We start from the raw sequence: 26,129 nt of genomic DNA, 5'->3' as shown, positions 1-26,129 counted from the left end.
AATAGCTGTGGTGGTGGGAAGAACACTACAAATAGCCAGTCAAAGGATGTAGCTGGGCTCACCATTGGTAATGTAGTGGGGGTTGGTCTAGTTAGGGAGACCACAGAGGCTGTTTTAGTCTCTGATGGTGGTATTGATTTTTCCACCTTGGTTGCTTGTCCCCTTAGTATGGGTAAGTACAAGCAACTACCCCAAACAAAATGGTGTTGAGGCCTACATGGACACAAGAGCCAGTGTCACCATGGTGATAGAGAAACTGGTTGCATCTGAACAACACCGACTTGGTCAGCAGTACCAAATGACTGATGCTCATAACAACACTCTTAGCCACCCCATGGCTGTTGTGAATCTCAAATGGGGGGGAGGGATACTGTCCCAAAGAAAGTTGTGGTAGCCACTGGTTTGGAGTTGGAGGCTCATGCAGCAATGCTGGGCACTCCAGGGCATATCTTTGCTATCACAAGGGCTCAGGCCCAGAAGCAAGGAGGACAGGGAAACTTGGATCCTGGAAAAATGGACCAAGTGCTCCCAAAAGCTAGGGGTAAAAGGGTCAATCCTTGCCCATTATCCCTCCCTCTCCAGAAGATTCCCCTTTTGAGGAAGATAAATCCTCTCACTGTGCAGAACCTACACCAGATGAGCTGGCAGCAGACACTGCTGAGCTTTTGGGTGCAGGGGGGCCTGCTAGGCAAGAGCTGAGTGTGGCACAGCAGGCCTGTCCCACACTAGAGGGTTTAAGACAGCAAGCTGTCAAACAGCAGAATGGGGATGTCACTGATAGCCACAAAGTCTATTGGGAAGATAACCTTCTCTATACTGAGTCAAGGGACCCTAAGCTTGGAGCTGCCAGGAGATTGGTTATCCCTTTGCAGTATAGGGTGTTTCTTCTGACTTTGGCACATGGCATTCCTTTGGCTGAGCATTTTGGCTAAAGTAAAACTTGGGACATACTGGTTCCATTGTTTCACTGGCCTCATATGTCAGAGGACACCAAGGAGTTTTGTTGCTCCTGTGTGACCTGCCAAGCCAGTGGCAAGACTGGTGGCACACCTAAAGACCCCTTAATTCCACTCCCAGTGGTTGGGTTGCCCTTTGAGAGGATAGGGGTTGACATTGTTGGCCCCCTTGATCCTCTAACAGCTTCAGGGAATAGATTTATCCTGGTGGTAATGGACAATGCCACTAGGTACCCTGAAGCTACACCCTTAAGGACCACTACAGCTCCTGCATTGGCAAAAGCCCTCCTGGGAATATTTTCCAGAGTGGGTTCCCTAAGGAAGTGGTATCAGAGGTAGTAACTTCATGTCTGCATATCTTAAGGCAATGTGGAAGGAGTGTGGTGTTACCTACAAGTTCACCACCCCTTATCATCCACATACAAATGGATTGGTTGAGAGATTTAATAAAACTCACAAAGGCATGATCATGGGATTCCCTGGAAAACTCAGGAGGAGATGCGATGTCCTGTTGCCATGCCTCCTGTAAAAGCTCCCAAACAAGACATTGTGGACTATGTACTTGGCCTCAGATCAAGGATGGCTGAGTACATGAAAAAGTCCAGTAAAAACCTTCAGGCCAGCCAAGAGCTCCGTAAGCAGTGGAATGACCAGAAGGCTGTCCTGACTCAGTACCACCCAGGACAGAAGGTGTGGGTATTGGAGCCTGTGGCACCAAGAGCTCTCCAGGACAAATGGAGTGGACCCCATCTCATTGTGGAAAAGAAAGGTGAGGTCACCTATTTGGTAGAGCTGGGCACTGCCAGAAGCCCCGTTAGGGTGCTTCATGTCAATCGCCTGAAAACTTGCTATGACGGGCTGACTTAACCCTGCTCATGACCACAGATGAGGGGCAGGAGGAAGAGAGTGACCCTCTCCCTGACCTCCTCTCCGCCACTGAAGCTGATGGCTTATTGGAAGGAGTTGTATTGGCATATTGCCTTACTGCTGAGCAGAAGGACAACTGCATAAATCTCCTTGATCAGTTCTCTGACCTCTTCTCACTAATTCCAGGTACAACTACCTGGTGTGAGTACACAATTGACACTGGAGACAGTTTACTAGTCAAAAGTAAAATGTATAGACAGCCTGACCATGTCAGAGACTGTATTGAACAAGAGGTACAGATAATGTTGGATCTGGTAGTGACTGAACCTTCTGAACGCCCCTGGGCCAGCCCAGTGGTGCTTGTCCCCAAACCTCATAGTAAAGATGGAAAAAAGGAAATGAGGTGTTGTGTGGACTACAGGGGTCTCAATCAAGTAACAAAAACTGATGCTCACCCTATACCCAGGGCAGATGAGCTGATAGATAAACGGGCTTCTGCCAAGTATCTGAGCACTTTTGATTTAACTGCAGGGTATTGGCAGATAAAGTTATCAGAAGATGCTAAACCAAAAACAGCATTTTCAACCATTGGGGGCACTATCAGTTTACAGTTATGCCCCTTGGATGGAAGAATGCACCTGACACTTTTCAGAGGTTGGTGAATACCGTCCTCCAAGGATTGGAAGCCTTTAGTGCAGGATGTCTAGACAATATTGCTGTCTTTATTGCTGTCTTTAGCTGGGATGATCACCTGGTCCGCCTGTGGAAAGTTTTTGAGGCCCTGCAGAAGGCCCTCTTAATGACCTCACATCAAAGAAGATGCCTAAAAAGGTATTATGGACAGCTAGCTGTCAAAAGGCTTTTGATGAGCTCCATCAGGCCATGTGCTCTGCACCTCTCCTAAAAAGCCCTTGTTACTCCAAAAGATTCATAGTTCAAACTGATGCTTCTGAATTAGGGGTAGGGGCAGTTCTATCACAGCTTAACACTGAGGGCCAGGATCAACCTGTTGCTTTTATCAGCAGGAGGTTGACCCCTAGAGAAAAGCGTTGGTCTGCCATAGAGAGGGAGGCCTTTGCTGTGGTCTGGGCCTTGAAAAAGTTGAGACCATACCTCTTTGGTACTCACTTTATTGTTCAAACAGACCACAGACCTCTGTTATTGCTTAAACAAATGAAAGTTGAAAGCCCTAAATTGTTGAGGTGGTCCATCTCCCTACAGGGAATGGACTGTACAGTGGAACATAAACCTCGGAGTACCCACTCCAATGCAGATGGACTCTCCAGAAATTTCCACTTAGACAATGAAGACTCATCTGGGCCAGGTTAGCCTTCTGTCCCTCGTTTGGGGGGGGGGGGGGGTGTAGGAAAGTACCATCTTGCCTGGCATGTTCCCCCCCATTTTTACATGTATGTCAGTTTGTTTTGCCTTTCTCACTGAGATCCTGCTAGCCAGGACCCCAGTGCTCAGAGTTTGTGGCCTGAATGTGTATACCTGTGTAGTGACTAACTGTGTCACTGAAGCTCTGCTAACCAGAACCTCAATGCTTGTGCTCTCTCTGCCTTTAAATTTGTCACTATCGATGGTGACCACTTTTACCAATTTCAATTGGCATACTGGAACATCCTTCTAATTCCCTAGTATATGGTAACTGGGTACCCAGGGTATTGGAGTTCCAAGAGATCTCTATGGGCTGCAGCATTTCTTTTGCCACTCATATGGAGCTCAGACAAACCTTTACACAGGACTGCCACTGCAGCCTGAGTGAAATAATGCACATGTTATTTCACAGCCATTTTCACTGCACTTAAGTAACTTATAAGTCACCTACATGTCTAACCTTCACTTGCTGAAGGCTAGGTGCAAAGTTACTAAGTGTGAGGGCACCCTTGCACTAGCAAAGGTTCCCCCACATAGTTCAGGGCCATTTTCCCGGACTTTGTGAGTGCGGTGACACCACTACACGCAAGCACTACAAATAGGTCAATTCCTATATGTAGCTTCACAATGGTAACTCCGAATATGGCCATGTAACATGTCTAAGATCGTGGAATTGTCCCCCCATGCCAAATCTGGTATTGGGGAGCCAATTACATGCATCCCCGGTGCTCCACTATGGACCCCGGGTACTGCCAAACCAGCTCTCTGGGGTTTTCTCTGCAGCTACTGCTGCTGCCATCCCACAGACAGGGTTCTGCTCTCCTGGGGTCTGGGCAGTCCAGTCCCAGGAAGGCAGAACAAAGCATTTCCTCTAAGAGCAGGGTGTTACACCCTCTCTCTTTGGAAATAGGTGTTCAGGGCTGTGGCGGAGTAGCCTCTCCCAGCCTCTGGAAATGCTTTGAACTACACTGGTTTAGGGAACCCACAGTCCCTGCTCTGGTGTGAAACTGGACAAAGGAAAGGGGAGTGACCACTCCCCTGTCCATCACTACCCCAGGGGTGGTGCCCAGAGCTCCTCCAGTATGTCCCAGACCTTTGCCATCTTGTTTCCAGAGGTGTGAGGGCACTCTGGAGGCCTCTGAGTGGCCAGTGCCAGCAGGTGACATCAGAGACCCCTCCTGATAGGTGCTTACCTGACTAGGGGACCAATCCTCCTCTGAGGGCTATTTAGGGTCTCTCCAGTGGGCTTTTCATCAGATAATGACTTGCAAGAATCCAGCAGGACTCCTCTGCACTTCTCTCTTCGAATTCTGCCAAGGATCAACCGCTGACTGCTCCAGAACGCCTGCAAAACTGCACAAAGTAGCCAGAAGACTACCAGCGACATTGTAGCACCTAATCCTGCTGGCTTTCTTGACTATTTCCTGGTGGTGCATGCTTTGGGGGCTGCCTGCTTCACCCTGCACTGGAAGCCACAAAGAATTCCCCCTGCTTCAGCAGGCACCAAACTTCAGCTTCAGCGGTACTCTGGGACGCCTCTCATCCTGACGAGCATGGCCCCTGGAACACAGATGGTGGACCCAAGTGACCCAGACTGTCCAGTGGTTCAACTGTCCAAATTTGGAGGAGGTAAGTTCTTGCCTCCCCTCTCGAGATGGTAATCCTGTGCATCGCATGAACTGCAGCTTCAAGGGCTTCTGTGCACATTTCCACAAAATCCTGCATTCACAGCCAAGCCTTTGTTCCCAGCACTCAGTCCTGCGATGCTCAGCTCCCTGAGTTGATCTCCGGTGTCGTGGGACCTCCTTTTGTAGTGTTGAGATGACTGCATTGTTCAATCTTCTTGAACCTGTGTTCAAGGACTTCTGCGGATGCTTATTGCTTGTACGTGGGTACTCTCCATTGCTGAGGGCCCTCTCTGTCTCCTCTCTCAAGTGCCGACATCCTGGTCCTTCCAGGGCCCGGGCAGCACCCTTTTTCTCTAACTGTGACTCTTGCAGCTAGCAAAGCTTGTTTGTGGTATTTTGCCAAGGAAACACTTCTGCATCCTCCAGCACACAGTGGGACATCTTCTGCACGGAGGAGAACTTCCTACCACTTTTTGTTATTGCAGAATCTTCAGCTTCTTCCATCCGGAGGCAGCCATTTTGCACCTTCATCCAGGGTTTAGTGGGCTCCTGCCCTCCCGGACACCTGCGCGACTCTTGGACTTGGTCCCCTTCCTTTGCAGGTCCTCACATCCAGGAATCCGTCTTCAGTACTTTGCAGTCTGTTGTGGTCTTTGCAAAATCCCTTATCACGACATTAGTGTGCTTCTGGGGAAATAGTAGTACTTTACTCCTACTATCCAGGGTCTTGGGGTGGGGTATCTTGGACACCCTTAGTGTTTTCTTACACTCCCACTGACCCTCTAGACACTACACTTGCCTAGGGGCCCATTGGTGGTTCGCATTCCACTTTCTTAGTATATGGTTTGTGTTGCCCCTAGGACTATTGCATCCTGTTGTATTCTACAGTGTTTGCACTACTTTCTGACTGTTTTACTTACCTGATTTGGTCTGTTGTGTATATTTTGTGTATTTTACTTACCTCCTAAGGGAGTACATCCTCTGAGATATTTTTGGCACATTGTCACTAAAATAAAGTACCTTTATTTTTAGTAACACGGAGTATTGTCTTTCCTATGGTATTGTACCTATATGATATAAGTGGTATTGCATGAGCTTTGCATGTCTCCTAGTTCAGTCTTGTCTGCTCTGCTATAGCTACCTCTATCAGCCTAAACTGCCAGAACACTACTACTCTACTACTCTACTAATAAGGGATAACTGGACCTGGCACAAGGTGTAAGTACCATTGGTACCCACTATAAGCCAGGCCAACCTCCTACACTGGGCCTCAACACCATTTATTAAGATTGACTGCCTGTACTTATCCATGTTAAGGGGACAAGCAGCCAAGGTGACCAGGCCATTGCCACTAGGTGTGACAGAAACTCTCTTGGGACTGTCTACCCCAGTTTATATTATGGTCCTAAAAGTGAACCCAACTACACCATTAGTTTGACTATTGCCAGTAGCCCCACCACTGTTACCACTACTGCTAGGGGTACTAGAGTCTGATGTCTTAGTGGTGGAAGGCTCAGGGGCTTTACCTATGAAGGACTTATCCCCTGGCCAATGGCCTTTATTTCTACACACATAGCACCAAGGCTTTTTCTGATTGTGTGAAGAGTTTGAAGAAGATGAAGAAGTTTTATCCCCACCCCCAGAGGAGTGTTTTGGACCTGAAGAAGGATCTTTATGTTTACTTTTATACCCATGCTTGTCCTGATATTTTTCACCATCTTTCTTTTTGATGTCTTTGTCACCCTCTGTATGAGCGTTTCTGCTCACCCTTATTCTGACCCATTTGTCTGCCTTCTTTCCCAATTCTTGGGGAGAGGTCATATCTGAGTCCATACGATAATGATGCAACAAGTCAGACACACAATTATTCAAGATATGCTCTCTCAGAATCAAGTTGTATAGGCTTTCACAATCAGTCACCTTACTGCCATGTAACCAACCTTCTAGGGCCTTCACAGAACAGTCTTCAAAGTCTGTCCAGTCCTGTGATGACTCCTTTCTGGTCTCTCTGAACTTAAGTCTATACTGTTCAGTGGTTAAGCCCAGACCATCCAAGAGTGCATTTTTAAGAACCTGGTAATTATCTGCATCATCCTTTCTGACAATAAGAAGTCTCTACCGTTGCCAGAGAAGGATAACCAAAGAATAGCAGCCAACTGTACATGAGGGACCCTCTGAACTTTACAGGCCCTCTCAAGTGCAGCAAACCCCTTGTTGATGTCATCACCATCCTTGTAAGGAGGGACAACTCTGTCAGATTCCTAGAATGAAATTAGGGTTCCCTAACATTTGTATTCCTAAAACTGCTGCTGCCACCATGGGGAACTAACTCCAAACCCTGCCTCTCTTTCTCCACAGCCAGGGATTTCCTGTCTCAGGCCAACCACTGCTGCATTAGCTTCAGTCTGGCCTCCTCTAACCTCAGCTTTCTGAGTTTCCTATCTAGGGACTGGTCCTCAGGGTTAGAATTATGTGAAGTCTCTGAAACAGAGGTAAGATGAGAGTGTGCAGAGGTAGACCTATCTCTAACATGGGCCACTCTAGTGACCTGGCCTCTAGGGCTGAAGGGATCCCTACTTGTGTGTGAATCCTTACCACTACCAGTTATACTAGGGGGTTTGTTGACAGATACGTCTGTGGAAGGACCATCCCCAGGATTGTCATCTAATAACAGAGTTAACTTTTTAGAGAAAAGAAGAAAACTTTTCAGAACTTTGTAAAACTTTTGCAAAGTTTTAGGAACTTTTAGAAATTTTGTAATTAGTTTATAAGTATATATTATATATGCTCTAAGTATTGGAGCAAGCTTTTCTTGTGAAAAATACAGGTAATAAAGTGGTAAAGCAATTGCAAGTACTTATCCCACCGCTGCACCACCAATGTAGGAGGCTGGCCTGGTTTGTAGTGGGTACCTTGGGTACTTACACCTTATACCAGGTCCACTTATCCCTTAATAGTGAAGTAGTAGTGTTCTAGCAGCTTACGCTGATAGAAGTAGCTATAGGAGAGCAGCTTAGGCTGAACTAGGAGACATGCAAAGCTCATGCAATACCACTTATAGTTACACAGTACTTATACACAAGTCAAGACAATACTCAGTGTTATAAAAAATAAAGGTATTTATTTGGGGTGACACAGTACCAAAAATATCTTAGAGACAATACTCCTTCTGCAGGTAAGTATTATACACAATATGTACACTAGACACCAAAATTAGACAAATAAATAGTCATAGAACAATGCAAACAGTAGGAAATCCTATGAAATGCAATGGGAGAAAATAGGTTTAGGAGCAACACAAACCATATACTAAGAAAGTGGAATGTGAATCACAAATTTCCCCCTAGACAAGTGTAGCGTGTGCAGAATTGCTGGGAGAGAAATAATACAGTAAAGGTAAGTAAATTACCCCACCCCAAAGCCCAGAAAAGCAGGAGTAAAGTAGTGTAAGTTTCCTTAGGACACACTACACCTCATTTTGGGATTTTGCGGAAGCCAACCAAGTCTGCAAAGAACAACTGCTGGATTATTGGTCCTGAAGACCAGCAAAGGAGGGGGACCAAGTCCAGAAGTTGAAAGAAGTTCCAGGAAAGACAGGAGCCCCTGCCAACCCAGAAGAGGGTGCAAAAGAAATGCACCCTAGGAAGCTGCCAGAGGGTTCCTGCATGATGCAAAAGATGTCAGACGGCATGAAGATTGTTGCAGATGAGATTTCGTGTTGGAAGGTGCCAACAAGCTTTGGCTACGACAAAAGTGTGTTTTGCATCTAAATGGTGCTGGATGGACCCAAGAGGGACCTGGGGGCCTCAACTCTGTGTGAGGAGGAAGAGGGGGCTACCAGCACTTTAGAGAGCCCTCAGGATACCTGCCAGCACCCCCAGGAGCCACAGGACCCGGGTTCGAAAGAGGTGCAAAATGCTGTTGATGCAGCACAACAAAAGAAGGTCCCACACCATCGGAGAACAACTCAGCAAGTTGAGGGACGCAGGATGGAGTGCTGGGGATCTGGGCCAGGCTGTGCATGAAGGAATTTTGCAAAGAGTGCACAGAGGCCTCAGGAGTCAAAGAAGATGCAGTAGCCAGGGGTACCATCACTCTCGGGAAAGGTAAGGTCTTAACTCCTCCAAATTGTGTCAGCAGGACCTCAGGATAGTCTATGTCGATTATGTCCACCCTCTGTGTCCTTAGGAGCATGCTTGTCGCTGTGAGAGGAGTCCCATAGTACCAGTTGTCATCTTGGAAGGTGCCTGCTTGGAGCAGGGGAGTGACTCCGTCACGCCACAGGAGATTTTTTCGGTCCTTCTGGTGCAGGATGAAGACAGGGAGTCCCCAGAGTGTGCACACCACAGAAACTGTTGCAGTTGCTGACTTGGAGCTGAGGTTGCTGAAGAAAAGTGTCTCTTGTAGACACTTTGTTGCAGTTACAGCGTTTCTTGGAGCAGGCTGCGATTGATCAGAGGTCAGAAGAGTCTGACGATTTTGCAGAGGATTTCTGAAGGAAACTTGCAAGCAGAATCTGAAGAGACCCCAAATAGCTCTGAGAGGGGGATTGGCTACCTTATCAGGCATGGACCTATCAGAAGGGGTCTCTGATGTCACCTGCTGGCACGGGCCACTCAGAGCCCTCCAGAGTGCTCCCACACCTTCCAAAGCAAGATGGCTGGAGTCTGGGACACACTGGAGGACCCCTGGGGTGGTGATGGTTCCTTTGTCCAGTTTCCCGCCAGAGCAGGGGAGAAAGGGTCCCTGACCCGGTGTAGACTGGTTTATGCAAGGAGAACACCATCTGTGCCATTCAAATAATTTCCAGAGGATGAGGGAGGCTACCCCTCCACAGCCTTTAACACCTATTTCCAAAGGGAGAGGGTGTAACACCCTGCTCTCAGAGGAAATGCTATGTTCTGTCTTCTTGGGACTGGGCTGCCCAGGCCCGAGGAGGGCAGAACCCTGTCTGTGAGGTGGCAGCAGCTGTAGCTGCAGTGCAAGCCTCTGAGAGCTGGTTTGGCAGCACTGGCGGTCCATGGTGGAGCCCCCAGGTTGCATGGAATTGGCTCCCCAATACCAGATTTGAAATCGGGGGACAATGCCATGATCTTAGAAATGTTACATGGCCATATTAGGAGTACCATTGTAAAGCTACATATAGGTATTGACCTATATGTAGTGCACGCATGTAATGACGTCCCCGCACTCACAAAGTCTGGGGAAATGACCCTGAACTATGTGGGGACACCTATGCTAGTGCAAGGGTGCCCTCACACTTAGTAACTTGGCACCTAACCTTCAGCAAGTGAAGGTTAGACATATAGGTGACTTATAAGTTACTTAAGTGCAGTGAAAATGGCTGTGAAATAGTGTGAGCACTATTTCACGCAGGCTGCAATGGCAGTCCTGTGTAAGGGTTTGTCTGAGGTCCCTATGGGTGGCAAAAGAAATGCTGCAGCCCATAGGGATCTCCTGGAACCCCAATGCCTTGGGTACCTAGGTAACATATACTAGGTACTTATAAGGGGGGTCCAGTGTGCCAATTGAAATTGGTAAATGAAGTCACTGGCCTACAATGACAAATTTCAAAAGCAGAGAGAGCATAAGCACTGAGGTTCTGATTAGCAGAGCCTCAGTGACACAGTTAGTCACTACACAGGCATACACATTAGGCCACAAACTATGAGCACTGGGGTCCTGGCTAGCAGGATCCCAGTGAGACAGACAAAACATACTGACATATAGGTTTTTATCTATGATCACTGGGGTCCTGGCTAGCAGGATCCCAGTGACACAGTAAAAACACTCTGACACACATTCACCAACAGGCCAAAAGTGGGGGTAACCATTCTAGAAAGAGGCTACTTTCTCACAGTGGCATTCCTTGCCAAGGTATCAGTATCATCTGCTGAGCACCACACACATTAGTTCAGCACACATTTCACACACCCATTTTCTCTAAACCCTTTCAGAGTAGATCTTATGGTTGTGAGGTATAGGCCCATATGTACTAACACATTTTCATATAGGCACAGAATGGGTAAAACCCACTGATCCATGAAGCCCATGGTGACTAGTTGTGAATAAATGAAAGTAAGATAGGGGCTTTAGGTGTAGACTGCAACTTCGCCACTCATTAGTGTGGGTTTCCTCCAGACAAAAAGAAGCAATGGAAGGTGTAGCTATAACAAATACATAGAAACATGTAGTCAAGTATTGCCCTATTTTTGTATATTTGGTGATGCTACAATGAACGCAGAGGAACTGATCACATTCATTACATAACAGGCTCTGACACACTTTTTGCAGATTGCACAATTAAGCACAACTGTGTGTTCGTCCATTTTTAATACAAGGTGCTAGTTTACTACTTAGGAATGTGCAGCATACCCTTTTCAAGTGATGTAATTTTTGACAGCCAATAGGACCTGAGTATCCTACTCGGCATCAATTTTGGCACTTAAAGGAACATTTTGGGCACCACGGTTACAGCGGTTAAAGACGTACACTTGAGCCAAATCCTGCATCATCAGTGTTACATGCCACTTAGTGGTAGTTAAGGCTAGCTCTTGCTTCTTCTGGCATGGCCTGTCATACCATCAGGCTAAGGATCATGGAAGGAGTGTCAAGAATGGCACCTATCCAATACTAAAAGAGACACGTTTACGTTCTCTGGTGTCCACTCTCTGTCACTACTACAACTTCAATGAGCAATTAGGGAGTGTCAGCAATGGCTACGCCTGCGTCATTGGGGTCCTGTTGCATGGTGGTGGTTGCATTATTTGGCATGTGGTTGAGTCTGTATTAGCACTGAGCAGGGATCGTTCTGTTGATGAAGATGAGCCTGGTGAGGTTCTAATGCGAAATTGAGGCTCCCTATGATCATTGCTCAAATGAATGTCTGGATCAGCTCAGGGGCTTTTGGCAGAGGACTCAAAATGCTCAAAGATAATTAGACTTCATTAAACTTACATAATGTATTATTTTTTCACCCTGAATTCTGGCTCTGATTTGTGCTAATGGAGTAAGTTAGTAATTATATGTTTTCGTTTTGCCATGTCCTGCCCCTAGAAGCATCGAGGTCACAGTGCAGATCATTCTCCAATTTAGTGTATGGTATGGTGAGAGGCTTCCACCAAGATGGTGCATCATCATCTTCAGCTACCATTATCCTGTAGCTGTTGACATGGAACAATTATAAAAGGTGACGGAATTTCAACTATTAAAAAGCTTTACATTTGTTTGATAATATTTTGGATAGAAATACTAACTATGTCCTAGATGATATGTACAACTGAGGCTATTGTGATTTGAGACTGACAAGGAGTTACGTTTCTGAAAATAATTTTTAATCTTAAATATGATTTCATGTGACACATGAAATGTTCTCAGCTACGTTCATGGGAATTTGAAGCTTTCTGCCCTTTATAAACCTCATCTTTTACTTCAATATCATGCACATAGTGCAATAAGGACGTCGTGCACTTGGACACAAACGTTTACAATGCTGCAAGGATGACTACCTGTTTGTTCATGAAGACATAAATGATTGGATTGTAAACTGAGGCAGTCTTGGCAAAGAAAGCAGGGATGGAAGCCAGACGTGGGTCCAGGTGTATGGAGGGACACGCCGTCGCGAGAATAGAAAACGCTGCATATGGAGACCAGCAGATTAGAAAAGCAAGGATCATAATGACAACCATTCGAGTCACTTCCCGCTCAGGTTTTCGTGTAGATCCTGATCTCCCTTGTGTGTCCGAGACCTACGGAAGAAGAAAACAACCAATAAGTACTTAGCAGGAGAAAATAAAAATTTAGATTCTGAAACTTGTAATGAAGCTGGTGTTATCTGAGATATTTTGAGTTGTACATTCAGGGCAATCTCAATATATTTTAACCTTAGGTGAAGTACATTTTTGTCACACCCCCGCTTTCTTTTTGGCACCCTATTGAATGAGTGCAGGAGTGGAGTCTCTCAGTAGACAGCAACACAGAAGTTTCACTGTGTAACTTGTGCTTAAAACCGACTCATATATAATGTTCATATTTTTGTTATTTGTTAGACTGAGGGGCATTCATTATTTATTAAACCCAGTAAGTCCTGACACCACAGAGCGAGATATTTACCAGACCTGCTAAATAGATGTCATTCTAAGTCCAAACTTGTAAATCAGCCATAACATCGAGAATGTGGGGCACCGAATTCTGTGTGGCATGGTTATCATGGGACATTTTTACTCCAGTTTATTTCATCTGGTATGACTAGGCAAAATTGGACTGGTGGAAAATAAAGCGGTGCAGAATTTAACACTCTCAATAATTACTGGAAACAGCAAAGGCCGCTATACTTGAAACTTCGATACGGCCCAAAAAACAGTTTTCTGCAGGAACTGGAATTTGGTGTCATACTTGTGACTTGGTCCTTAATATGCCACGTTATATGTGTTTATTTGTGTTAGAAATTGGGTCTTTTGTTGACAGTCAGGTTACCCCCAATTCAAGCAAGGACCCTCACTCTAGTCAGGGTAAAAGAGAATCACCCTCAGCTAACCCCTGCTTACCACCTCAGTAGTTTGGCAGAGCAGGAGGCTTAACTTCAGAGTGCTAGGTGTAAAGTATTTGTACCAACATACACAGTAACTTAATGCAAACACTACAAAATGACAGAACACAGGCTTAGAAGAATAGGAAATATTTGTCTAAACAAAACAAGATCAAAACGACAAAAATCCACAATACACAAGTCAAGTTATGAATTTTTAGAGGTTAGATTCAAACGTAGTGCTAAGAAACCCAAAATGCTTCGATGAGGTGTTAACACGGTGTCGTGACGGAGTTGTTCCCAACAATCTGACACCAGCGGAGCCGGCCACGGAGTCAAGCAGACCTCCAGATACAGTACCTTGGTGAAGAATGAAAACAAGCCGATGCGCGAAGTCGTGGATCACGGCTTCTGTGCGAAACATTGAATCTGCGCACTTCGAGCGGCATCGGTTACGACGTGGTGTGGCAACTTCCACAGAGTTGCGGACTTCGGCGGGGCTGCAGCGGTGTCGGACCTGCGAAGGTCGCCGCGTTCCAGCAAAGATCACGGAGTCGGTTGCAGGGGGCATCACCGGATTCAGCAGCGGCGTCAGTCTGGAGTCGGATTTCCTTGCATTTTCACCAGCTTTTCCTTTCAAGAGCCCAGGGACTGGATAGGGTACCACTTGTCAGGGCAGGAGTCTCTCCAGAGACTCAAGGTGCTGGCAGAGAGAAGTGTTTGCTGTCCCTGACACTTCAAACAACAGGAGGCAAGCTCTAAATCAAGCCCTTGGAGATTTGTTCACAAGATGCATCGCCAGATTGAGACATGATGAAAAGTCAACAAAAGTGCAAAGTTCCAAAAAGCAGAAAAGTTCCCAAATGAAGTTCAGAAGTCAATCAAGGATTACCACAAAAATGGATGTAGGGAAAAATCCAAGCAAAAGAGAAAAATCAAAGATCACCAAACAAGTAGTATGTGGTCATGTAGTGGTCTGCACTCAAAATAGTAGTGTACACTTAATCACTGTATGTCAAGTACAAATACAAGTCCAAATCTCAACCGCTGATCACCAATGTTAGAAATGGGGTCTTTGGTTGACGGTCAGGTTACCCCCTGTTCAAGCAAGGACCCTTACTCTAGTCAGGGTAAAACAGAATCACCCTAAGCTAACCCCTGCTTACCCTTGGTAGCTTGGCAGAGCAGTAGGCTTAACTTTAGAGTGCTAGGTGTAAAGTATTTGTACCAACACACACAGTAACTCAATGAAAACACTACAAAATGACACAACACCAGTTTAGAGAAATAGGAAATATTTATCTAAACAAAACAAGACCTATACAACAAAAATCCAACATACACAAGTCAAGTTATGAATTTTTAAAGATTAACTCAAAAATAGCGCTTAGAAACACAAAATGCTTCGGTGAGGTGTTAACACGGTGTCGTAACGGAGTCGTTCCCAACAATCTGACACCAGCGGCGCCGGACACGGAGTCACGTAGACCCCCAGGTACAGTACCTTGGTGAAGAAATGAAAATGAGCTGATGTGCGAAGTCGGGGATCACAGCATCTGTGCGAAACGTTGAATCCGCGCACTTCGAGCGGCATCGGTCACGACGTGGTGCGGCCACTTCCACGGAGTCGTGGACTTTGGCGGGGCTGCAGCGATGTCAGGCCTGCGAAAGTCGTCGCGTTCCAGCGAAGATCACAGAGTCGGGTGCAGGCGGCGTCACCAGATTCAGCAGCGGCGTCGGTCCAAAGTCGATTTCCTTGAATTTCCACCAGCTTTCCTTTGGAGGGCCCAGGTACTGGATAGGGCACCACTTGTCAGAGCAGGAGTCTCTCCAGAGACTCCAGGTGCTGGTAGAGAGAAGTTTTTGCTGTCACTGAGGCTTCAAACAACAGGAGGCAAGATCTACATCAGGCCCTTGGAGATTTCTTCACAAGATGGAAGGCATACAAAGTCCAGTCTTTGCCCTCTTACTGTGGCAGAAGCAGCAACTGCAGCATAGCTCCACAAAGCATAGTCACAGGCATGGCAGCTCTTCTTCCTCAGCTCTTCAGCTCTTCTCCAGGCAGAGGTTCCTCTTGTTTCCAGAAGTGTTCTAATGTCTGTGGTTTTGGGTGCCCTTCTTATACCCAAGTTCTTCTTTGAAGTAGGCCTACTTCAAAGTAAAGTATCTTTTGAATGTGAAATCCTGCCTTGCCCAGGCCAGGCCCCAGACACTCACCAGGGGGTTGGAGACTGCATTGTGTGAAGGCAGGCACAGCTCTTTCAGGTGTGAGTGACCACTCCTCCTCTCCCTCCTAGCACAGATGGCTCATCAGGATATGCAGGCTACACCCCAGCTCCCTTTGTGTCACTGTCTATTGTGAGGTGCAACCAGCCCAACTGTCAAACTGACCCAGGCAGGGAATCCACAAACAGGCAGAGTCACAGAAATGGTATAAGCAAGAAAATGCCCACTTTCTAAAAGTAGCATTTTCAAACACACAATCTTAAAATCAACTTCACTAAAAGATGTATTTTTAAATTGTGAGCTCGGAGAGCCCAAACTCTACATGTCCATCCGTTCCCAAAGGGAATCTACACTTTAATCAGATTTAAAGATAGCCCCCATGTTAACCTATGAGAGGGACAGGCCTTGCAACAGTGAAAAACGAATTTAGTAATATTTTACTGTCAGGACATATAAAGCACATTACTATATGTCCTACCTTAACCATATACTGCACCCTGGCCTTGGGGCTACCTAGGGCCTACCCTAGGGGTGCCGGACATGTAAGAAAAGGGAAGGTTTAGGCCTGGCAAGTGGGTACACTTCCCAAGTCGAATTTACAGTTACAACTGCACACACAGACACTGCAGTGGCAGGTCTGAGACATGATTACAGAGCTACTTATGTGGGTGGCACAACCAGTCTGCAGGCCCACTAGTAGCATTTGATTTACAGGCCCTGGCACCTCTAGTGCACTTTACTAGGGACTTACTAGTAAATCAAATATGACAATTATGGATAAACCAATTACATACACATTTTGTAAAAGAGCACTTGCACATTAGCACTGGTTAGCAATGGTAAAGTGCCCAGAGTAACAAAAACAGTAAAATCAGAGTCCAGCACACATCAACAATCTGAGGAACAGAGGCAAAAAGTTAAGGGAGACCACGCCTAGGATGAAAAGTCTAACAATTTGTATATAGGTACATACACACCCCTCACACACATGGCACTCGCACACTTAGATACAGTTTTTCCCCCAGGAATCCTTCATCTTTGTGTGAAATCCATTTTTTAGGTAAAAAGTGAGTTACATCAAAAGCAACTTGCATTCATTCCATCACATATATTAGATCCTGGCAGAGCTGCTGTTTCTGCTTTGACAAACACGTTCACGTGTAGTAAAGATTTATTGAACCCCATCCTGTCAGTATTGATTTATTGTGAGCAATCACCAGAAACCAGAAACCAGAAACAAAGCTTTTGTTCTTTAAACGGTTACTTGGATCTCAATTGCTCTTCTTTTAGCACAATACAAGTAGTTTCAGGTGATAATTATCAGAACACTTTGGTTCACGTACACAAATTTAGCACCAGAATTCAGGAAGACCAGGATATGTGGCAATCGTGCGAGAGTAAACTATTTGCAACTCGTTCGTTTCTGGCAACCTGTCTGTATTCCCATTTAAAACGTCTACATTCTGCTCAGAGTAAAGTACGAACTCGAAAACATAAACAATGTGGACCTTTTAGACTTATTGTAGTAAATCCTTGCTCTCCAGTCCCCGGGCATCTACCATTCTGAAATGCTGCCAATTGTTATCTGAAAACGTATTCTAACTAATACTTTAACATACACATAGAGTTGGCTTCTTACACTACCCCATGGGAATGATACTTTCTCACCTCATGCTATTGAGTGTCTGGATGTATCCTTCTGTCTTCCATTGTAATACACGAGGCTCTATTTTTTTCTATAGAATGTACATTTAGACATTACCTATTAAACGTGTCATTCATACACTGACTGCAGAAAGCAATCACATTTTGTTACGGGTAACTAAGGGTGTCATGTCGTGTTACTTTCAAAATGACTAAAAGGACCAGCTTTGACACCTGGATAAGTCTGCTCTTGATTTAGTTGCACCGATTAAGCCAATAAAGGCCGGCCATCATTGTCTTAATAAAACATACAGTAGTTTGATGATCATTTAAAAAGGCTAAACAAAATCTGTAAAAATGCAGGAAGACAAAGAGAAAGGACTATAATACTGAGAAGAAAGCAATCTATAAAGGCACATAGAAGAAATATAAAAACAGTATTAAACAGGCCCATGCCTCACTTTATTCCTCTACTCTAACCAATGCTTTCATGTCAATGTGATCTTTGGTATTATCACAGAACTAGCCACCCACATTGTGGGAAAAGAGGTATTTCACACTCTCAATGTCTATGTGACTATCTCTTTGAGTATTTTCATGAACATCGAAAAAAAGCAGAGCTGATAATAATTCTAAAAAAAACCAAGAGAATTCCGTGTGTGGGGATATGGATATTGTCCCAATAGGATGTTTCTTTTGGCAGTTGTAATCCACCTTGTAAGATGTTGTATTTAAGCAACTTATTAAAACTATATCGGGCTCCCCAGTTTACTTATCTGTGCAAGAGGAAGACTATATATCTAGCCAATTAGATCACAGAAGCCAAACTCACAGATTTTTTATAAATGTTTCCCTTGAAATAGGGCTGGTTACTATGTTTGGAAACAAACCACTTTTCTTCTTTCCTAAACAACAAGGATGGTGACTCTAATACTCCAGTCAATTACTGGCCTATCTCATTACTATCCTTTACTACTAAGGTTGAAGAGAGTCTGGTTAATCTTTCACTATCCATTTAATGGGAAGAAAGTAAACTGCTGGATATAGCAAAGTCGGGCGTTAGATCAAACTATTCAATGGAATCGATCCTGATGGCGGTATTGGATTACCTTTATTTGGCCAGAGAAAAAGGCAAGGCCACCTTTCTTATTTTATTTGACCTATCAGCTCCATTTGACATTGTCTACAGGGCGGGGGACTGGGGCATCAGCAGCCAGAGGTTATTGTCCATTCCCACCAGCACAAGTTCCATTATTTGCCACTGAGAGGTGGGGCTGAGCTACACCGAAGACATTATAAAAATGCAACCTTTATTACTGTGGCTCCGAATTTTGACAAGGGAACACACAGTTTTCACCCTTGGACATCCTTACTGACTTCCTGCATTTGGGCCACCACTTTGAGATTCCTCGGATAAAGTACATCTACCACACCTCACGTAGCCTGGGGCTTGATGACCTCTTTAGTGCCCCTGATAGCCTCAAAGCTTGCTTTGCTGCTATACTGTAGAATACATTTTGTAGCTCACTGCAGGGACCTTAGACTGTGGGTTGAGGCCTTCAAGCGCAATTCCCAAGCATATGCAGATTTCAGCTGACCTTGACCTGAAACCATACTTAATGTGGGTAGGGAATCAGCACCATAGATTTCAGTTGGTCAGGCTAGGGTTAGGCACTGTTCATTTTCTGGTGGCCTTCCCTGCCCAGGGCCCCTATTTCAAGATTTTGCCTGCTTGTCCCTGTGATGGTCCCTCTGCACAGAGTAAACTGTATTTTATGTTTTTCTGTACATTTTATGTTGTTTTGAGAAGATACTATCTTTTGCCTTTTTAAAAGCAAGCTAATATTAATTTTACTAGCACTGCTTGTATTTATTTACTGTCACTGTTGAATCCACGAATTTAGCATTGCACTGCAGCCTATATTCAAAGGGCCATTAGGCTGTGGTCCTCTATGATTGTTTAAACAAGACCTTTGTGTCTTCTAGATGGTACCTCACAATGTCGGAATATTTAAGTAATTTTGTTTTATGATTAACTGTTTTAAATCTGTACAATGTTATGTGTGTGGCTGTTTCCTTTATGTTAATGTATCTGGTAAAATAAAGAGAAAATTGAATTGATATTGTCTCTATCCCCATAATATTAAGCAGATTGGAAGAACTGGGTTGGGATGCAGTGTCCTGTGCAGTTTTGGATCTTTCCTACAAGATGTATCACAATCTGTCCTTCTTTGAAGCCTTAAATTGAGTCAAGAAGCTAGCCTCTGGGTTTCCAAAGGGGATATCAAATAGTCCATCTTCATTTAACATTTGCTTCCCCAAGACGTTCCTTTGGCTTCACCTTTTATTGTTACGCTGATGAGACCCTCATTGGTGAGTAGCTGTGCTTTATAAATATTGACAGATTGATTGACTGATGATACTCATCTGCTGGTTGGGATAAAAGCTGATGCTGCTTACACCCACTGTAACTTTCAGAGGTGTTTATCAGCTGTGGCAAGGTGAATGACTCAAAATGAGTTGTAGCTTATTACAGTTAAGACAGATATCTCAACCATATTTGATGACAAATAGCCGGACTAACAAGTAGTGGCTGAGCAATTTAGTACCTGAACCCACATTTTCACACACATGGAACAATGTAAGTATAAATATTGATTCCACATTAAGTCAAGGACCTTAGATCGCCAAGACCACTGTTTCCTATTGTGAGATTTTAAAAACATTGAAAAAGGTTTTGCCTCTCCTTCTTACTCAATGTAAGAAAACAGTGATTCAGGCTACTGTCACTTTCGTGATAGTAGCACGCTGGGCTCTGAAAATACTTACTAGCCAAACTTCAAATGGTTCAGAATAAGGCTGTCAGGCATATTTTAGACATTAATAGAAAAGAATCAGTAAGTCAACATCTTTTACGCCTTCATTGGCTCCCAATTTGTAAACGTGTTTTTTCAAATACCTATGTCTTGCTCCTCGCACCTTACATGTTTTTTTGTACAATAGATTTAAGAAGTACATCCCAGGGTTGTATGACAGACCCCGCATGCATTTACCCTGCCTGCCTTTATAACTCAGCCACTACCACGACTGTGAGGTTACCACGCATTTCTTCACCTCGCAAGTCGTTACAACGACTTGCCTTTGGGAGTGCTGGACTTTGGAATAGTATAAATTACTATTCCACCTCCAGTCTTTGCAACAGTGGGGAAGGTGTAGGACTTAAAAATCCAACACCAGTGCTACAACGTGCTACCTAAGGCAGGTCGTTGTAACCACTTGCGTAGTAAAGTAATGCGTGGTAATTTTGCAGTCATGGTAGTGACTGTTGTAAAGGCAGGTTGTTGTTCTGACTGAGGGGTAATGTTTCTTTTCTGTATTGTTGGAATTTTGTGTTTTTTCTCTCCCTCCCCTTTTCTTAGTATTTTAGCTAGTGCCAGGAAGCTCTTTGGTGTCACAATTGTTTCATTTCTTAATGAAGGCAGCAGAGTTTTCAGTTTAGTCCTGCTTTCATTTAAATGCGAGATATAGGTCAAATACACACTTTGCAAGGTTTCACTTTGATATGCTTATGCACTCAAGCACATATGAGCTTTAAGGCTAGACCAATTGACGTTGGAAATGCTTCTTTGTTCTTGCTAGATTATTTCTAGATACTTCATGAAAACAACACTCGTAGTTCGTAAATAGCAAAATTTAGTAAACTTACACCACAAGTGTAATTTTACCTTTGTTAATAAGGCCCAGAATGAGCACAAACTTTTATTGAAAAAAAGCATCCTGATGTGCGATCTTTTTCCTGTGTCATGGTTTCATGGGCCACCTCCACAGTGGATTTCCTGTTGGTTATTTGGATCCATTGGTTAAAACTAGTATTGTTTCTACTGGCACCTATTCACCAGAGTCAGGTGTATGATATGCCCTAATCATAAACTTTTGTTTTCAGCTAATAGAAAGGTTTTAAACATCCATCTATTTTTAGGTCTGTCACGGGAGAGGCTTAACTGTGTGGTGTGGGTTTACTAACAATGCGCAGATATGGTGACAAAAGGTGACCTCCGCCCCGAGGTATTGGTTGTTGTGCTATTCACAGGTTGATCAATGAGACCATGTACCACTCCTAGATTGTTTTATCTGCCATTCATAACCTATTTAGTATTACCCATGCACTCTTTTCATTGGTACAATAGGCGTATGAGTTCACCAAGGGGGGTGTGTTATATTTTTGCTTTGTCCTTTGCAGATAGCGTACTAATGTGCAGACTTTCTGTGGCAGTCCATTATTGAGATAATAATTCTTTGACTGTTTGAGTCAGTTCATTAGCATACATGTTATGGAATTTAAATGTGACGATCTATGCCACAGCTTAGATACTGGATGACTCTACCTGCTTCTCTGAGAAACCACTTCCAATGCACTGGTGACTAGAGAACAAAGCCAGTGCTGGATGAATAGTCTTGACTAAAACTCATTTCCAATGGCAGTTTCTGTGGTGTCATCTTCCCCTGAGAAGCCATCTAGGCTGTACCAAGACATTTCATATGGGGGGGGGGGGCTAATGGTTTGAGTGTGTCTTCTGGAGAATGAAACAAACACTGTGGGAGGTCATGGCTGTCCTGGTACCTCTGATAACGTCTCTCCACCTCACCTGTTCTACTGACGGTTGGCACACCCACCACTGTTTCATTTACCCTTTACGATTGAAATTACTGGGCCAGGGCTTGCAAAATAAAGATCAATGGCATGTTCAGCACCCACTCTTGTCCCATAAACACACCTGGTTTCAATTCAGTACTCCATCAGTAAGTGGTTGCAGGCCCACTGATCCTTTCATGGGATGAAGGAGTAGGGGGATTAGGTGGGATTAGGTGGGGTGGCTGAGTAGGTCTGTGTGAGTGTTTTTGTGAGCAAAACAGAGATATAGGGATAACAGGGCTTACTTGAAAAGGTAATTTTGGTCATAAAAGTAGGTTTATACACAAACTTTCCTTTTTAAACCTGCCAGGAATACACAAAGGTGTCCTTGTGGAGTTCTCTGCACCGGCATCGTTCAAGGGATGGAGAAGTGTGCATACCAAGGCATGATCAGCCTTTGAAGTTTGTGAATGTCCACAAATATGGATATTTGTCATTATTTACAAACTCCTCTCCTTTCCCTTTGTAAGCATGACTGGTGTGATTTCTACACCAGCCATGCAATGGCATAAATCCCCTTTCAGGGAAGGAAGGAGAAGAATTTGTCAGGGTGTAGTGAAAGTGGTTACTCTATGAGGAATACATTTTTATTCAAAGAGAAAAAAGTGTGAATTTGCACAGGCGATCCTATTCCCCCTGTGTGCAGTTCTCTGCTACTGAGAACTCTACATTGTGGAAATAAAATTCAGCTGAGATGTCACATGACCTTTCCATGAAACTATATGGAATATTTGACCAGGTACAGCTTTTTTTGCAAATTCCTCTGAATGTTTGGTGAATTCCAGAAAGTAGTAAATCTACACTCGCACAGAAGTGTAAAACTGTGAGTGCTGATTTACTACTTCCTTTATGATGGTGTCAATGTTCCTTAGTTTTGCAATATACCACCCAGCAGCTACCGATCGGGACAATAATGAAGACTCCTACCACCAACACCAAAAATAGCACCTCTAAAGACACCACCATCACCAATACCACACCAATTACTTCACCACCAGTATTACTAACACAATACCACCTATAATATCACTATCAATACCGTCACAAATTACATGAACACCACATCATCGCCACCAAATATCACTACTAATATTACTATCATCACCAAAACCCCCCCACCACCACAATGACCACCAATACCAACACCAATAACACCATCAATACTATTAAAATCACCCATACCACAATACCAGTACCACCATCCATAAGTCTTCTGTCAATACCACACCACCACCTACTTACCTTAGCCATAACTATACAAGCACTGAGACCATCACAGTAACAAACTGGAATACATTCCAAACACCACAAGTACCACAACTTTCAGATATACCACATGAAAAATGAAATTATCTCTAATACCATCATCACCAATTTCACCTAAACCAGCAACATCACTACTTCTGGTGCCACAATACATTCAACGCTACCAGGAATAACCCTAACATTACCACCTATTTCACCAGCACCACCAGAAACGATATCACCCCTGATACACCCACCATTACAATACCACTCCAATACTATGATTACTTACACCACCACCATAATAACCACCAATAACTTAAATATCATCACCACCAAAAAAACACAAGTACCAACACCACGAATATCCCTATTACCAGTACACCAAAACCACCAATATCACACCACAACCACCACTACCAAGATCAGCAATGTCAGTACAAGAAATGTCATCACCACAATACTAATACAACCACCACCACTCCACCAGCAATACCATCACTAGCATAACCACCACCAATACTAGCACCACCAATTTACAATACTAATAACAACAGCAATAACACCCCCAATACCACCACTACCAATGGTACCTCTAACAACATCACATCACCGACCACTAACTTAATCAAGCATCAATAAAGCCAGTAACTCTTACTCTATCATGCTATTGCTTTAAAACATCATTTCTAGGCCTGGGAGTAATCAGTGCAACTGTTGTAATTCTGTGTTACTCTTTGATGTGGAATTACCAATAATTATGCAGGCCTTGAAAATCATCGAAATGTTATTGGACCTGCAGGTCGAGAAACTTGAATAATTTTCCCGACCATAACTGTAATGTACACGACCCATAAATGGGTCTCAATTGTGTGATCCTACGCAAATATTTTACTTTACAGAGTCACCTTTTTCTTCATTCTTACATATGAGTATACCTTTAAATTTGTGAGCTCAGCATTTCTGCTGTACAAAAAAACTTGTTTGATTAAATGGACTCAACGTTTGATCCATGTATAAAAAGGATCTATCCCCCATAAAAGGAAACATGATCCATTACTTGCCTCTTAGTTTACTAATAGCATTGCTACAAGGGCAGGAGTTATCCTAGGTTTATATTTAAACACTCATTTAAAAAAAATATATTACTAAAGCATGATGTGGTTGCACACTTTCATTTACAGAGAAAATTTCGATGGAATGTCCAAACACCTTCCTACTAACTTGCAGCTTTACTGATAAAACTATATAATATATTAACAAATCTGTGACAATCGGGTTTCAGAAAACATTTATTCTTTGCACATCACCAAGTAAAATGTTCTGATTTGTTTTCATCCGTTTAAAATCATTTTTATATCACACAGAAGTACAAACAATGAGCTTTCACAGCTACTGAAACACGTTTTGAAATGTTTCTACAATTGACTTAGCTATTTAGATGTTGTGTGTTAGGAAAAAACTGACAAAATCCTGGAACTCTGCAGTGAGAAAGAAAATTAATTGTAAGACAAACAGACTTTTGACCTCTGTCTCTGAACCCACAGCTAATGTGACAAGAATAAGATTTAAAGGCCTCCTTCACTTTCTGATTGAACAGAACACCTGTTCTTTGTCAGCTCGCCAGAAGGGTTGAGTAGGTCCTAAAAATAGCTTGACCTGATAAAATATGACTCGCCATTGCGAGTGGCTGAGTAAAACATTCGAGGCCTGTTATGGAAATACTTCTTGTGTAATAAGGAGTAATTTTGGGGGAAAAAATCCTACCCGAGAATACATTTAGCGAGCATGAGCATCCATTCCCTATTTGTAGTCTACTCCATTTAGAATTGTTTCTTGGTGCAAAATGTATCCTCACATCCATTTTGGATGCAAGAGTGCATCTGAAACAAAGACAATAGAAATGTGTATGTAATATCCCAGAATTCCTGGAGAATTTTGTGTGATTGTTTTACACAGAATTACGCAGGTTATGCCCACTCCAAATAACTTTCTTCATGTTTGTTTGCATTAATTGTCACATTAAACCCAGCCCTACCAGCTTAGTCAATTCTTGTTCTTTCCTGGGTTCACAGTGCCTCTTATTGATTAATTCAGCTGGTGATTCTGTCAGGGTTGCTAGAGGCAGCCTTGGCCGTACCGTGACCAAGCCCTATGAATAGAAATGGATCTAATGGGGTGTGATGCTTAGTGTCAGTAGGGCATAACCTTTCAATGTGACAGAGCTTTTCTTTCTAGAGACATTTTACATGAACTTCGTCTGCAGGGTTTCCTCCCACTTGATATGGGGTGAGAATACACTTGTCCTTTGCACAATAGTCAGCTACAAATAGTTCTACACTGGAAGATGTGCTTGCTGCAGTAGTTTCTGTGTACAATGAAACACAGTAGTTTGATTTTCTTCAGTTCCACTGTACCTTAAGTATATGTTAATCTTTTGGACATAGATTTCTTTGCATGAGTTTGTGTGTAGATACGTGGTTATGATAGGTCTTCCCTTTTACCAGAGCTCCTCTTATCTTCCTCTTCTCACGCTTGCCCTAGCTCTCCTTCTTGGGTTTAAAAATATTTGGCAACATTTTAGGCATTAGCAGGAATTTATATTTAGTGTTTGTGAATTGGAGATGGGGAGGGCAAATTATGAGTACAAATGAGAAGGAAAACCTAGGCCTGATTCCCGTGCAAATATCTGTGCATGAATCAAAATTATACTGTTTACTACCATTACAACATCCTCCACAATTTCCACAGGTCAATTTCGAATGGCATTTTCCCCACAAAATTTAGAAGCAGAAACAAATCCCATCATATTCCAGAAGGTGGAATTTAGAGAGAAAAACACAAATTACATATAATTCCCAATTTTCAGTGGGGTAATTCAGAAGTGGAAGTAATGACCAAGCCTAGTAAATTCAAACTCCGGGGTCTCCAAATTCACCTGGCATTTAAGTCAACCTCATCCG

The 26,129-nt window shown here is 43.7% G+C and overlaps 1 protein-coding gene across 2 annotated transcripts in view; it reads right to left on the bottom strand.

Annotated features, from left to right (window-relative positions):
• The window catches only part of LOC138300419 (vertebrate ancient opsin-like), a 566,835-nt gene that overhangs the window by 104,808 nt on the left and 435,898 nt on the right, over window positions 1-26,129 (bottom strand). For both annotated transcript variants that reach the window (XM_069239767.1, XM_069239765.1), the window contains exon 4: window positions 12,340-12,579. In XM_069239767.1, the coding sequence (XP_069095868.1) occupies window positions 12,340-12,579 (240 nt within the window). The remainder of the gene's footprint in view (window positions 1-12,339; window positions 12,580-26,129) is intronic.

Source organism: Pleurodeles waltl, chromosome 6 (assembly GCF_031143425.1).
Source record: "Pleurodeles waltl isolate 20211129_DDA chromosome 6, aPleWal1.hap1.20221129, whole genome shotgun sequence".
In the NCBI taxonomy this organism is placed as follows: Eukaryota; Metazoa; Chordata; class Amphibia; order Caudata; family Salamandridae; genus Pleurodeles; species Pleurodeles waltl.
The sequence above is the reverse complement of the archived record's forward strand: the minus strand, read 5'-3'. Positions and strand labels throughout refer to the sequence as shown.